At 33.0% G+C, this 15,902-nt stretch overlaps 1 protein-coding gene across 1 annotated transcript in view; it reads right to left on the reverse strand.

Annotated features, from left to right (window-relative positions):
* The window catches only part of LOC131849129 (titin), a 115,579-nt gene that overhangs the window by 62,305 nt on the left and 37,372 nt on the right, over positions 1-15,902 (reverse strand). Inside the window, exons 15-21 of the mRNA XM_059199123.1 lie at positions 15,583-15,870; positions 15,137-15,368; positions 14,253-14,424; positions 13,419-13,605; positions 12,683-13,013; positions 11,266-12,595; positions 10,770-10,899 (exon numbers count right to left, since the gene is read on the reverse strand). Coding sequence (XP_059055106.1) covers positions 10,770-10,899; positions 11,266-12,595; positions 12,683-13,013; positions 13,419-13,605; positions 14,253-14,424; positions 15,137-15,368; positions 15,583-15,870 — 2,670 coding nt within the window. The remainder of the gene's footprint in view (positions 1-10,769; positions 10,900-11,265; positions 12,596-12,682; positions 13,014-13,418; positions 13,606-14,252; positions 14,425-15,136; positions 15,369-15,582; positions 15,871-15,902) is intronic.

A 15,902-nucleotide genomic window follows, 5' to 3' on the forward strand; every position in this document is an offset into this window, starting at 1 on the left:
CCTTTTTACGAATATTACGTGAATTGAGGAGTATGTAATTTTGCAAACTCATAATTTATAGAGAGAATGCGTGTCGAATGCATGCATAACTATTAATAAAAAATATATTAAATCAATAAACATTACACACACTACCATGTATCTTATACACACACGCATATTATACTCTTTTGTTTATTATTAAAGTCTGTGGTCAAATTGAGACTTTGAATTCAACCATAATTAATATAAACTAATTATGGTTGAATTGCGACCACTCGGTGACCATTTGTTTATATAATGTCACATTAATGAATTAATTACAGCGCTGTTGCCAAAAATCATTTGATAAATAGCTATGATCGCGCGATCAGGTGGTCGCGTATTTGGTAATATAAATGCGAATTTTTGTCTGCCTGTTTGTTACCTTTTCATGGCGAAACGACTAAAGAGATAGTAATGAAAATTTTTGTGAAATACATTGTAGTATAAGGACTGACATAGGTTACCTGAAGGTAAATATATCTAAGGGAATATATATATATATATGTAATAAAAATGGGACTCATGCCTATCTTTATGTGGAAATTAGTCGTATATGTACCTATATATGTCTGAGAAAAACTTTATCAAACTGATTGAACCCAAAACAATGATGTTATCTATTAGCATTTTTGTCTGTATGTCAGTTTGCCTCTACATTTGTGAGCGCTAATGCGAGAAAGCGCCCATTTTGTCACTAATGTAATTTTCAATTAAAGCTTGGTGTTTGCTTCATTTTAACAAATTATAAAGTATTATTATTTATTATTGTTTTAAATACCACGGGATTTACCGTGACGGGGACGTAACAGGGATTCTCAATTCTTGAAGAAGACGAATTCTCGTAGATAAAAAAAACGTAGAACATAGACGATTAGATCTGTAAAACATAAATTTACAACAGACGGCTCCTACTGTGATGTATGAATCTAATTTAATGAGATTTTCAGAAAATTTATACATAATTTTAAAATTAGGATGAATTCTAAAAAACAGCTGTATTCACAACATTAATACTACATTTAAAGATAAACTTTCTGTTTTTAAGTATCGTATATAGGATAGGAGTCCAACGTGTTAGGGAACTAATTCACCTCCATCTCTAGGAGTGATACTCTTTATATATAAAAATTACGTGTCACGTTGTTGTTCGCGATGGACTCCTAAACTACTGAATCGATTGCAAATTTGATTTGCACATTGTATGCGATTTCATCCAACTTGAAAGATAGGATAGCTTACATCTCAATTTATAGTCGCAATATTATTTTAGTTAGCCAGTAGTTAGCCACAGCTAACTACTGGCCGGGTCTGCTAGTAGTATAATAAATTTTGGACAATTTATACAGTGCCATTTAGTCCCGAGTTAAGTAAAGCTTGTTTTATGGTGTAGTTGTATATAGGTACTAAACAACTGATAGAAATATTCCATTCATTCATAATTTAAGAGCCGCGCTTTTGTCGGTGGAGTTCTTGCCATTTTAACTTCCATAAAATACTTATATATATTTCTCCTGTAAAATATATAATATAAAATATATTAATTCTCATGTCTATATCGTTTAAGGAATCCAACCCGCGACCACTGTATTGTACAGCAATTTATAATTGGATAAATATTTAAGTGGTAACAATATCTTCAGTAAGTTGACATTACATATGTTTTATATTTTTGATAACAGAATAAAAAAACATCAAATTATGAAGTGACACCTGCTCCTTCGTTTATCATTTTAAAAATTAAGTCTATATAAAATAATTTAGATACTTAAGATTTTTGGCAATAAATAAGCAAAAATGTACTGGAAAGCTTTACCCCATACTGCTCTACAACGCAACTCATAAAATTTTCAAATGATTAATAGTGATCAGAGAACAAAACAAGGATAGTGAATTGAGATAATTCTTGTACAAGTTTATAATCTGTTTAATTTTAATTTAATTTTTATTAACTTATTACTAATATCCTTAAATATACTGACTACCAAACTTGTACTATGAATACGAAAGTGTATATAACTATTTATTACCTATACACCACTAAACGATAAACGGATCTTAATAAAGGACATAATGTATGATTGTATCCACATTGAAGAACTATATAATTTGAACAGAATGGCAAGCAATCTGATGGCCCATGTGATAGTTTTAACTGTACATTACATTATTATGACAATCTTAATAACACTCATGCATTGCCATTCCATAATAATAAGATGCTATTCCTCTTATCATGTAACTTCACTGTCGAATCGCAGCCTTCAATTAAAACACAGCTTACAAATCACGTTACAGGGCTGAATTAGATGAGATACCAGTATCAGTCTAATATACAAGCAAACAAATCACGGCCAACATACTACTAACTATTATTTCATAATACACTAACGACCAGCTCTGGCTACACATGGGTGCATGGCAAATCTTGGAACTTCTATGCTTTTACTATTTTATATAGTGGCTACCTTGTGCAAGTCATAATTTTTTATTACTATCCCTACCAACTACATATACATTTATTACCATAAGATATTACTTATATATCAGTATTTTTTTTATTTCCCAGTAACGTTCAGACCAATAACGTTCAGAAATTCGATGTCACGAGTAGAAGCTAGTTAACAATTATAATTGATTTCTTTTTATATTAAATGTATCTTACACCTTTCCATTACTTACTTAGGATTAATACGTAGACAATACATATTTAGTTCAATTCAGTTTTATGGGGTATAGAAACAACTTGTAATTGTTATCTAAAATAAGTTTTATTTGTTACAGGAATGGGAGCAAAAACTTCTATGTTTTTAATACCTTATTGTTTAATAAAACTTTGTATAAAAGGATACAATGAACTAATGAATATAATTTGTACAAAGGATATCCCATAAGAAGGATTTATTACAGTCAATCTTTCAATGACTGAGAGGAACACGTTCTAGTCTCTGCTGTAAAATATAAAGTTATAGTAACTGATTACCGCCGCACAATAGCACCTGCAACACCAGGGGAATTACAGGTAAGTCGTTGGAATTGCAGGGTGAAATATGCTCTTTTGTTGGAAGTCTCAATATTATTACAGTGATTATTTTCAATTGATTTTAGAAGTGTGGTTCACGAAATAAATAAGAAGATTTTTATAAAGACACATAATGGAGATGCAAATAATATTCAAGAGCTCGCTAAATAATGATGAAAACAAGAAGGTAAATTTAATTTATTTAAAAAAAGGCTTATAAAAGTACTGACCGCAAATGCTTGTTATACTGTAAAATAATTTTTAGCAGACGTAATAATTTTTAAGAGCTAAATAGACACTACAGCAGACTTAGTTTCAGAAAATTAAATTTCATTTAGTCCTAACAAAGTGACAGTCGTTTGGACGCTTTTGGCTATTGTAAATATGGAATGAGTCTACGAAATTGCTACACAAAGAGTGTAGCAATTTCGGTCATAGAAACAGAGTCCATGTGTGTCTTGTTAATTTATTATATGTTTTAGAAATCTATTGAATATGCATGTGCAATTATAATAATTTTATTGAGTTCCGTTTAACAGTTTTGTGGTGAAAATAACAGAGAATTTTTGGGCTTTTATAATATTAGTATATAATTTCATAGTCCCATTTAATTTCTCATTATCTATACATAAATAAAATTATACCACGTTGCTGTTTGTACAGTAGTTACCTATTTAAAAAAAATAGGTGAGGTCTTTATTTATTAAAGCAATGGAAGCCAAAACAACAGCTTGTAGAATTTTTATCTACCCGTCTTTATATTAGTAGACGCTTCACGCCAAAATTGTTTACTGCATCGAATCGAAAATATAGACTGTATTTTACCGCAGGTACGAATTCTGTATCTAATAATTATTAAATATGTACTATTTAACTTTAATTTTCCAATCCCATTGACTGAAATTCCATTTGTTCCGCCGAAAGTTTGTTTTGTTGGAGAATGTATTTCATTTGATTAAAATAGATAAATATCAGGTACACATCACACCACATTCGCTATTAATGTGAGGCATTGATCAGACTAAAATTAAATCGAAGGGCGAGTTCAATGTCTATTATTAACGGATAACCGCTCAGATCAATACGAGACCTTCCCTTTACTCTTGAGTCCATTTAGAATTACATAAAAAGAAAACTGAAATCGTTAGACAAACACGTTGTTTGTTCTTTTATTAGGACTTCATCATCATCGTTCATCATCTGATGATAACATCTGAATGTTTATTGAAGAAACATGTTACTTGTAGTTCTTTTTTATTTCGGACTACTCTAATACTGTTGGCCACAGCTGGCCTTTACAAAAGCTTTACCGGATGATAGGGAGCGAGAGCAGATGGGATCAAAACCCCCGGAGGGACTTATGGAACGACTGAAGGCTAACTCCTGACGGATACGACTTCAGACTGAGGGCATCACTAAGGTTTCGAACCTTGGATCAGGCCGTCGTAATTTCGATCCCCGTTTGAATTGGACGGTGAGTCGAACGGAGGGGGACTTATAGTCTTAATAATTATTAATTTTTAAAAATTAATTTAATATATATATAATTCTCTATATAAATATATAGACCATACCATACTACAGACCGTAAGTAATCCTGGATGATATACCGCATCTTTATTTTGTGTTAATAATCAAATTACCAACCCGTTTTAATATTATAACTATTATTATTATAGTTCTCGCCCTTTTTAGCTAAGATCAAAGAGTAATTTGTTCTTTTCAGTTTAATATCTGAAGGTTACCGTTCTTTAGGTACTTGCAAGTATCTTGTTAATACAAGTGATATCTACTTATAATTACTTAAAGATGTTTTATTGTTACAGAGAGTTTATAAACTTATGTCCTTGAATATGTAAATTATTAATGATTAATAAACAAACATAAAACTAAAGTAATTATCTAAATCAGGTTATAAAAAACGAACAAAATGTATGTAAAAGTAAATTAATAATTACTTTACTTTTACATACATTTTGCTTCGTCGTCATCGTCGTGCGAAGTCGGAACTATCATTTAAATATCATTCGGGTTGTGCTACGGCCCACAATTTCATTTTAGTCTGAGAGAGTCAGGAGCTACATTCCAACACAGAATCAATTCAGTACACTGAACAACACTGAATATATCTATAACAATGCCATTTACTTCCTTTATTTAATGCGAAATGTGGAATTAATAGATAGCGAGTACGAATATAATTCAAGAGTACAAAAGCTGCGTAATGGTGTAATTCAATATTATTTCATTTATTCATTCATTAGTTTTTCAGTAGACCAGCAGTGTATATGGACTGGATAATTGGTACCTGTTACCTATTTTACGGGATATTATATGGAACATTATTATTTCCTTCATATATCAAAAAATTTTGCTCTTTTTTTGTAATACAATAGAGTTCATATTGATTCAAATATTTTATTTTTAATTTTAATGTCTTACTAAATTACTGATTAATATATTTAATATTACTCATTCTATTTAGATTATTTCGTGATTCATTCTTTCAGAATATTTTAATTTAGGTACTACATTAAAAATACTCTGTAAGTAAACTAAACTAAGATTCTCCATTTGGTCTCGAACACCGTATTAGATATGAAACTTTCTTTTCAGCTTTTCAGGTTTATACCTCATTACCTACCACAAAAATTAAATATGTACTTTAATTAAAGTTGATTTTCCAAAATATAAATTCTATTTTGAGTTAATACAGTAGAATATAAAGCGTGTGATTTATATTGTGGGTTTAAAAAATGCAATCGTCCATTTAATGGCGACGGCCATCTTGGATTTTTATTTTTTAAATTATATGCTGTGTTTTACTAGTCAAGACTTTTCTTTGATACGCATGAACTTTTCTGGCGGCGTCCATTTTGTATTTACAATTAGACTAATACAATTGTATTGTTGTTGGAACCAAAGATATGTACCTTTTGCTCAACAGTAAGAGGGTGAAAAGTCAATTACTACATAGGGCTCTTCAGGACTTAAAACTCGGCGAACTAAATAAAACTGGTTTAAAATCAGACTTCATATATCCAAATATAATTAGTACTGGACCAACAGAGATTCTAAATTATAGAATGTATCTGTGTATAGAGAATCATTCATATCCGTTAAGAAACGGCGAAAACAAAGAAATCATTATAAAAATACAAACAAGACATGAAGAGCCGGAGCCTCTTATTAAAATTTGTACGAAAATTACCACAGACTGCATAATGACTATCTATGTCATTTGCCTTGTTCAATCCGCTTACAAAGGTCTAATATAATAATAGTAGTAGTAATATACAAATTATCTATCTATCACAAAGTAAACGTGAAGGGTTACAAACAGACAGAGTCACTTTCGCATTTATTATATATTAATATTAAATCCTCGAGGCAAAATTTCCATGAAGTCTTAACAAATCGTATCTAACCTATAAATTATGAGTTACTGTATAAAAAAATTAGTAACTGTGTGCATTTTTGTTTAATTCATTCCTCTCGTAATACCTCACTCATTTATTTATTACATTATACAAATTAAACGTAAACAGGCCCACTTGAATGACAACCGTCTCCTAATCACTTTATTAGTAGTACTAACACTACATCATCCTGTAGTATAATAGATACCCTTGTCATCTTTACCTATAATTTATTAATTATAATATTTAAGTACTCACCCTTTCCAATGTAATACTTACGTCAATATTGTGAAAATCAGATTGATTTGTAGCGACGCTTTTCCTCCAGGCGACGAGATAGTTGCAAAAATATATTTTTTATATGTACCTAATATACCTATTTTGAAATAATTTAATTTTATATACCTACATTATAAAAAATATGTGTAATTCAATAATAGTTTTCCCAATAACCTATAAGTCTTGGTGTTTATTTGGTGGTATTTCATTCTACTATAATCAGTTATTTATTTTTAATACTGGCATATCTCTAACTAAATACTGGCATTTGGAAATTTAATGTCATAGCGTAAGCAAAAGATGTGTTTGCTATAATCGGTCACATAATCTGTTTGGATGAAATGAAAGTCAGTGTCAAGGAACTAATAACAGGAAGTTATTTTTGTAATGTCTGCTTTATAAACTATATAATAATTATATTGGAAATGACACAAAAGTTACTTCTTTGTACCTCCTGGCACCAACTGTAACTATTGAAACTGTCTTATATTTATAATTTTGTAGCTGCAAAGATTTAGATAGTAAACCTAAACAAAACAATTTAAAAGTCCGTCAATTAAAATTTACATTACACATAGTTTATTTTTTATAATGAGAAATTTATTTTATGATTTATAATACAAAATACTATTACTATTTATATAATAAAGTATTAATCCCTATCAACATCATAGACAATTTTTTTAATAACAAACAATCTATAGTTTGCAGCTGCTAGAAAATTAGCACAGTCCATCAGTGATTGTATGACGTATAACATAATCATATATAGCATCATAAACATCACGAAATACATATGTTATGATGTATATGACAGTTTGTCAACTTTTACAACGTCACTTTACTTTAAGTGCACTTTTCCGTGTTACTGAGCGTTTCATGCTTGCATATTGTAATATGCAAGTGTGAAGCGCTTTTTAAGTGCTATTACCAGTCACACGGCGTTCTCGTCGTCGTAATTAAATCTGTGCTTTAAACTTATCTCACACTAGGTCCAACTCTTACTAAATGGGTTGAAACTTTCGACTTCATATAATTTCAAAATTTTATTGTTTCTACGACTTTTTCTCTCAATTCCATTAGTAAAAATGCTTTTTATTAAATTCTGGATAATATATAATTTATAGAGCAGACAACTTGGAACTATTTTAGTAAATACTTTGTTACATTCTTAATGAAATAAATAATAATTAGAAACTGACTCTAAATCATCTTTAAGTGCTATGATTGTTTTGTTTAATAATTGTTTCTCTTTTTTCTCAGGACAATTTATTAGGGTATTGTTTTAGTGTTCAAGATTCATAAAGAAAAATAACTATACTGCATTGACACATCAGAAATACTTTCAGTACTTACCTACCGCAATAATTGTTTAAAATTAAAGAATTTGTGTAACTGTAAAGTGGATAAGAAGTCCTTAAGTATTGTCACTCTAAGTAAAGCACTATACACTTATAAAATAATATTATATAATATGATTAAATCTATAATGTGATTGAAAATGGAAACCTAAATATTTTTATCACGTAAGTAAACAATATATAGAATGCTAAAGTATACTTGAAACATTTGATTATAATTTTTAAGGTATAGCACTTTACTTAATATAGAAAAGAGGGCATTTTGTTCCAATTACACCATGGTAGGATTCACATATCTTAATTCGTTGTAATTTAGAATATTCATTTCTTTATATTATAAATTATTTATCTCATTATATTAATTTATGCATAACATAATTATAGTTTACTTATTACTATTTTATATTCATTCATTTAAAATTATGGCAGCAAATTAGTTAACATCCATTCACTGGTTTAATAAAAAACAATATTAGATTAAAGCTAATCAACTATTTAGTGACAACAGTAGCAAAAAATGTGATAATTAAATCACAAATTCTATATGGCATGAAGAGAAAGAAGTTTAGAGAGAAAGGTGCCAGTAGATGATTTCAAGCATCCACAGTGACATAGCCATCCATCAAAGAACCCTAAACACATAGACAGGTGTATTAAGTGGATTTGTCCAATGAATAATTCTATATCAATCTTATGTTCGCATCTTCAACTTTATGTATATTTAACTTTTGGTTTGGAATCGATTGTGGACCTAACGTCGTGTTGATGGATGGCAGTCACGCAGTCAGTGCGTTGTGTTTAATGTATGCTGGGTAGGTATGTATGTAGATGAATGTACCTAAACGGAGTCCCAGTAAACATCGCTTTTTCGCTATGCTTCAGCGCTAGTAAGGTAATATTTGTAATACATCCCCTTGTGTATTGAATAATTCGAATATTTCAATAATTTATAGCGTTTATTAAACAGTTTTCACATAAAGGTAACATACAAAAAATCGTTTTATAAATATATTATTAATTAAATATGGATAGGCACTGAAAATATGTAGTGATAAAATATTGCCACGACTAATAACTTAATACAATTAGGTGAAACATACAACACAATTTAATTTAACAATATCGTGCACTTAAAACAAACTAAGTTAAAGATCACTGTATCGTTAAACTATAAAATCTCATTCGGATTTGTACTTGCAGAAAACATTAGGTCATCAACATCGGCAGTGTTTGTCAAAACATAGAAACTGGCAAGGCAAGTAGTGCGTGCGTACTTTATGTGTAGTGGACGTCGCGTAGACATGCGTCGCGTTGCGTCGCAATGCTACGTCGCGAAGTCTGCACTACATTGTAAATTATGTTTCTTTGTCACAGAAGAGTTGACAGCGGAATGAGAGACACCGCGCGGTACGTAGTACAACCACGATTAACTTTGCGAGAACGACCCACCCACCCAGAGCCCGGGGCACCCACGAAACCCAGACTTATGAACGCATCAAGTCCGCGGACGGTATGACACAAAGTTAGTCGTAGCTGTTAGATGAATATAGATGGCGACGTAGGAAACTGCAACCTACGTGCAGTTTTGTTAGGAGTATTGGGTCTATATTGAAAAATCAAAACTCGAAATTGGACAATACAAACAATAATCATGCTTAAGGATAAAGCTAAAGCAAGGTCCCTTTCCGAACTCATAGCGGGCTTGTGTGGTCCTCTCGAACATATTTACAAGCGGCGACAGACATCTTTACGGACCACAGAAGCTAACGCAAGTCTCAGACTCAGTGACCACCTGATAAACTTCGCTCATTAAATTTTAATAGGTGAGATCATTTGCATAAGTTTCACAGGTCAGATCTCAACACAAAAAGCATAGTGACTTTTCAATTCTTAAGGTTAATAAGGCCAAATAAGTTATTAACTTTAAGCGCAGGCTTAAAATTAATTTTAAAGAGTATTGGGTGAAAAATACATCTGACGATTCGCCAAAAGACGCGTCTCGATTACGCAATGTGTTTCTATTCACAGTGTGATCGACATTATAAATATATCATTTAGTAAACATCGTAGCGGTAAAAGCAAACCAAAACAGTCATTGAATGTCTCGTGTTCGTGTTAATCACATGTTACGTGTATCCATATTAAGGGTAGCTCCTGGTCCGTCGCTCGCTGATCCATAGGTGACGCCTGTCTCGTTGTATGACTAGGACTATTTACACAAAAAGCTTAATGTACAGCATTGTTAGATGCGGAAATTCGCCCAAATTATTCTACTGAGTTAAGTTTACAATTGATTTCACTTGCATGTTAGAGTGTCGCAGCGTTGTCGAATGTTCGCGCGAATAAGAAACCCTAATTCTAACGTGGCCAATGGGGCGAGTCGTTCATGATTAGATGTGGTACGGATATACACGGATCGTCTATGTGCCATAACATCATGACTGCGATCACAGGGTGTATCTAAGAAGCGGGCGGAAGTCGTTATTGCGGTAACCGCTACGATTGCATTAACTGATCTAGGACAAAATTGAATTCGCTTGTCAACTTTCGAATTTGAATAGTAGTTTTCACCCGATCTCATAGTGGTATAGAGATGAAACAAAGAAACACTACATTAATGGATTAAAAGTGCGCGACGCGAGCTCGCTGCCTGTGTCTATGTCTTACTTTTGACGGTTAGTTTTGCCGAAGTCTCGACTTGGCCGGCGACGGTAGTAGCACGGCATGTGAATGTTCCCGTGTCCTCCTCGTACGTATTGCCGATCAGCAGCACGGCGTTGTTGCCTTCGTGAATCATCTGAAATTAACATATAGAGAGACTCTGTAGTTAAACATTATTTTTCATCTATCGCCTTAATTGATACAAAATTGTTAATAAAATAAATATCCTTGTTGATAAATGTACATGTAACTACATATGTATGTCTGTTACTGATCGCTATGACATCCACCAATCATTATAACATTCGTAATAAAGAACGGAAAGATAGGCTACCTTTATTCTGGTCAACTAGTTGTTTCTCCACAGCAAAGTCAAACGTAAAAAGCTAGTATTTATATATTCTTATAATTTTTTTAGATACTTTTTTAAAATTATAAAATTTTTATTAAATATAACGTTTATAGAATAATTATAGGAATTAACAGATTAAGGGGAACTTACTTGGAAGTCAGGTGTCTCAGGAATAAGAGCACCTTCACGCAGCCACTGTATAGTAGGTTTGGTTTTGCTGGTTATATGAGTTTTGAACTGAGCCGGTTGCCCTTCATACACCACAACATCACGAAGTGGCGTGAGAGTTGGTAAGTTATCCGCCTGATCTGGCTGAGATACCCTCAGTTTTGCAGCGACCGTCACACGGCCCCCAGAATTATAAGCAACACATTTATAGTCACCCTCGTCCTCGGGGAAAGCTTCCAATATACGCAGAGTATACTCATCGGCAGTTCTCGACATTTGGAAGTATTTTGATGGTTTAATTAGTTTATCACCTTTGTACCATTGCACAGTAGGTGTAGGTTTGCCAACAATTTTACAGCTGAATTCTATGGCCTGCCCCTCAGTTACAACTTTGTCTTTCAATGGTTCGATAATTTCCGGAGGAGCGTTGGCTGCAGCCTTTGTTTGAGGTTTCGGTTTATCTTTTGTTGCAGGAGCATTGACAGAACATTCCGCGTCACATCGCGCTTCACCAGCGCTGTTGATAGCTACACATTCGTATTTACCAGAATCCTGTGGATAGGCTTCAAGAATAAGAAGTGTATAAGTTCCATCTTCTTCCAGAATCTTGTTTCTTATGTCAGGTTGTACTTTCTTTCCATTCTTTAACCAATAAACATCAATAGGTTTAGTTCCTGTTACCTTTGTGTCAAACCTAACTAATTGGCCAGCTGTTACATTAACATTTTGAGCCGTTAAAGTAAAACTGGGAGGTACAACGCCACCTCTGCCTTGTCTTCTACGTTCTTCTACGACTAAATTAGCACTGCATTTAGCAGTACCCCCTCGGTTTTCTGCAACTGCGGCAAATACGGCTGAGTCCTCAATAAATACTTGTCGGATAATAAGAACTGATTTCGTGCTAAAAGTATGAATTTGGAAATCTTTAGAATTCTTTATAGGGAAGTTTTCTCTGTACCATTTGATAGTTGGTAATGGGTCTCCATCGAATTCAACTTCGAATCGTGCTTGTTCATGTTCAAAAGCACGACAAGGTTGCATCTTTTTAGTAAATATGGGTGGTTTGCTAGGCTTCACAGGACCCTCTACTACTCTTTCATGTGTTTGAGCTTTATGCTCGACTTCAGTTGTTTCAGTGGAAGTAATTTTGCGGGTAATTTCTGTATCACCTACTACCTCTTTTTGAACTTGTTTTTGTTTTGCAACATGAACTTCTTTGCCATGAACAGTAGACTCAGATGGATCGGGTATTCTTGGCTTCTGAGCAACTTTCTTTTGTACTTGTTGTTCAACTACTTCCTCGTTTTGTTCGCTGTAAAATAATATAATAATATCAGACACAATACTTTATCTACTTTTTATTATGCGAATATACCTAAAAGAAACAAATAATACTTACATACTACTTTCATATTTTTGGGCCATGCCTTTAGCTAGAGAACTGCTAGCGATTTTCTCACCAGGAATAGCATATTGGTGAGTTGATTCCCTTAATCTACTCTCCTTGATGACTTGTTCGTTTTCTAACTCTTGAAGTTTGTTATAATATTCCTCACTCTTCTTCTTCTTGACAGTTTGTTGCCATTCAGTTTCGGGTTCTTTTACTACTTTAGCTTTCAACTCAGGCCTATGGTCGATAACGCCCTGGCGTTGCATGGTTTGCCTTTCCTCGAATGTTTTTTCCAGCTCGGTTTCAGAGCGTTGATACTGAGAGATCTCATCATACCAAGCTGCACGGGATCAATATAATAGGTTAATACATTGATTATTAAAACATTTTGATTATAATTTCATGACATACCTCTTTAAGATTCCGAAGTAAAGCCGGTAGAAGCAGGTGATATAGCTGGCACACTTCTTATTTAGATAAAGAGGAAGGGCATAAGGAAGCAAGGGTTTTATTTGTGCTTTAGCGGTCTGTCGGTGTGTGAGTGAGTCGGTGATGTGTGTTAAAGCAGCTGAGTATTGAAAAGCTATACTATGTGAAAGTATAAAATTTGGTAAAATCACCCAGTGAATGTATTAGATTTTCATTAATCCAAACTGTGCATGTCGTCATAGCGCATAATAAGCATTATAATTATGTGATATGTTATTTTCAATTGTGTGTTTTCTGATAAATTCAGAATACTTACGTCTTGGGGCATTTTTCAATACTCCTCTATAGTCGTCGTGTCTAGGAATGACTTTTAGTTCGGTGGTGGCTAATGCCTCACCTACCGAACTCCTGGCGATTACTTCTATTTTGCCAGTATCATACTGTCTGGTCTTTGGTATATCAAAGTGATACATTCCATCATATATAAGTTTATACCTAGAACCCTACAAAAACAGTCAACATATTTTATAATTATACATATATTTTGTTATTGGTAGGATAACAGTGAGGTTAAACAGAACGTTCATTTACGTACAGGTAGACTTTACAATATAGCTATTGTGTAAACTGTGCTTCGATTTGAAGGTGAGATATGGCAGTAATATTACAAGGTATACGGAGACATCTTAGTCTTCCGGAATGGTAACACGAGACACGCCCGGTGCGTTCTTTATGCGGCGGTAACAGTTGCCACTTACCACCAGGTGGGTCCACTGTTCATTGCCATTCCAGTTATTCAAACAAAATTATAGATATAATGTGTATGCATACATAGTATTGTCAGGTCTGGTAATAACAATATATATTTCATAATAGGTTATTCGTTATAGTTAGTTTATATAATAATACTAACTACTCGCCCCGGCTTCGCCCGGGTGTACATGTATTATATATATATAAACCTTCCTCTAGAATCACTCTATCTATTAAAAAACCGCGTCAAAATCCGTTGCGTAGTTTTAAAGATTTAAGCATACGCAGGGACGGACAAACAGCGACAGCGTCTTTATTTTATACTAAGTAATAATGATTTTGCGATGACCTAATAGGATGTAACTAACATCGCTAATTTGAAAATTTTAAAACTTACATTAACTATGGTATTTCCGTTAATGAGCCACATTACGCGTGGTTTAGGATGACCAGTGACACGGCAGCAGAATCGAGCCCATTCGCCCTCTTCTACGGTTACGGGCTCAGGTCGACTCACGAACACTGGCGCTGATCGGGCCTTTGTCTCATCCACTGCTTGTTCTGGTGCTCTATATTTGAATACAAAAATAACATGCAAATACATATAAAAATGGTCCCTAAATACATGTAATTGAAATGTAAGTAGTAGCAGAAAATCTTATTATAATAGGTAGTTACTTTGCTTTTTTGTCTGAGAATAACGTATACGTGTTTTGCTGTTCAGTGAAACTGTAATAGTAATAATACATGTATATTACTGTTACAATTTTGGTTATAGTATTAACTAAAAAAATGTAGATTTAAAAAAAATTTAGATGTCACAGAACACTCCAACTCTGTTATTATATTGGAACTATTTTTATATACAATTACGTTACGGAGAATACTCTGAGTATATTAACTTGATAAATTCCGATTGTAACCTCAACTCGACACTATATATTATTTATACGACCTATTAACAGAGCCGGAATCTGACCTCCATTTTATTTTTATCGTGTTAAATGTAGCCTATCGATTGAGTATTTTGCATATAAACAGTGTATATATTCATTCTACAATTTAAACAATTTATTAAGCATAGACTTACACAAAACTATTGTCTTATACTTTTACTATATCTATGTATTATAGAAGCTGATAATATTTTACTTTGCATATGCAAATTAATATTACTGAGTTATGTATAGTGAATTTATGAGTATAATCTTAGGGAAACTACAATAAAGTTCACTCTATTAATAACGTAATTAAAAAATATATAATAACTTCTGTACTTACACTTGCCATGATGCCTCCATCTCCCTAATCTTTTCAATACTCTTCATGTGTTTAGGTAACTGCGAATCATATACGATGCCCGGTTTACCAGCTGTTTTTATAACAGCTCTGGTTTCGTCCATTCCGTAAAGGTTGGTCGCACGGCAGACGTATTCGCCGCTATCCTCCGGATAAACCCAGCCAAAGTTCATGGCCACATAACCGAAGTCGTAAATGGGTGTGAAACGATTCTCTGAAAATATATGTACAATTTTAGTGACAGTAGAATTTATGGTCTACATTTATCCTAGATCTCTTAGTTATTTATTTAAGCACAATGCATTTGGATGGAATGGATGTAAATTTTCATCGATGCCTCAAGCATCGATGAAATGATATACGGTTGTATTAATAATGCTGACACGTATTTCTATGAATTTTTAAAATATCAATTCAGAAGTACTCACTGTGCAACAACGGCTTGCCATTGAAGAACCACTCTACTTTCATATTAGGATCTCCCACTGGAGCCAACTGACATTCGAACTTCGTAGATTCCATTTCTACCAAAGTTGTCTGACTCTGAATCTGTGTGACGAACCGCGGTGGTTGTTTCTTATCAACATCGTATAGATCATCTTCAGTTAAGTATATTTCCGATGTATATTTCTTTATTGTAGCTTCCATTTGAGTTAGTGCTTCGGATCTCTTCATACCTCTGGGTACTTGGTTTTGTAGAATAATGTCTGGTAATTCTGTAAAAATATATATATATATTAAAAATATA

The sequence above is a fragment of the Achroia grisella genome, unplaced genomic scaffold (genome assembly GCF_030625045.1).
Source record: "Achroia grisella isolate CSIRO2021 unplaced genomic scaffold, CSIRO_AGI_Agris_v1 utg640, whole genome shotgun sequence".
NCBI classification, from domain to species: domain Eukaryota; kingdom Metazoa; phylum Arthropoda; class Insecta; order Lepidoptera; family Pyralidae; genus Achroia; species Achroia grisella.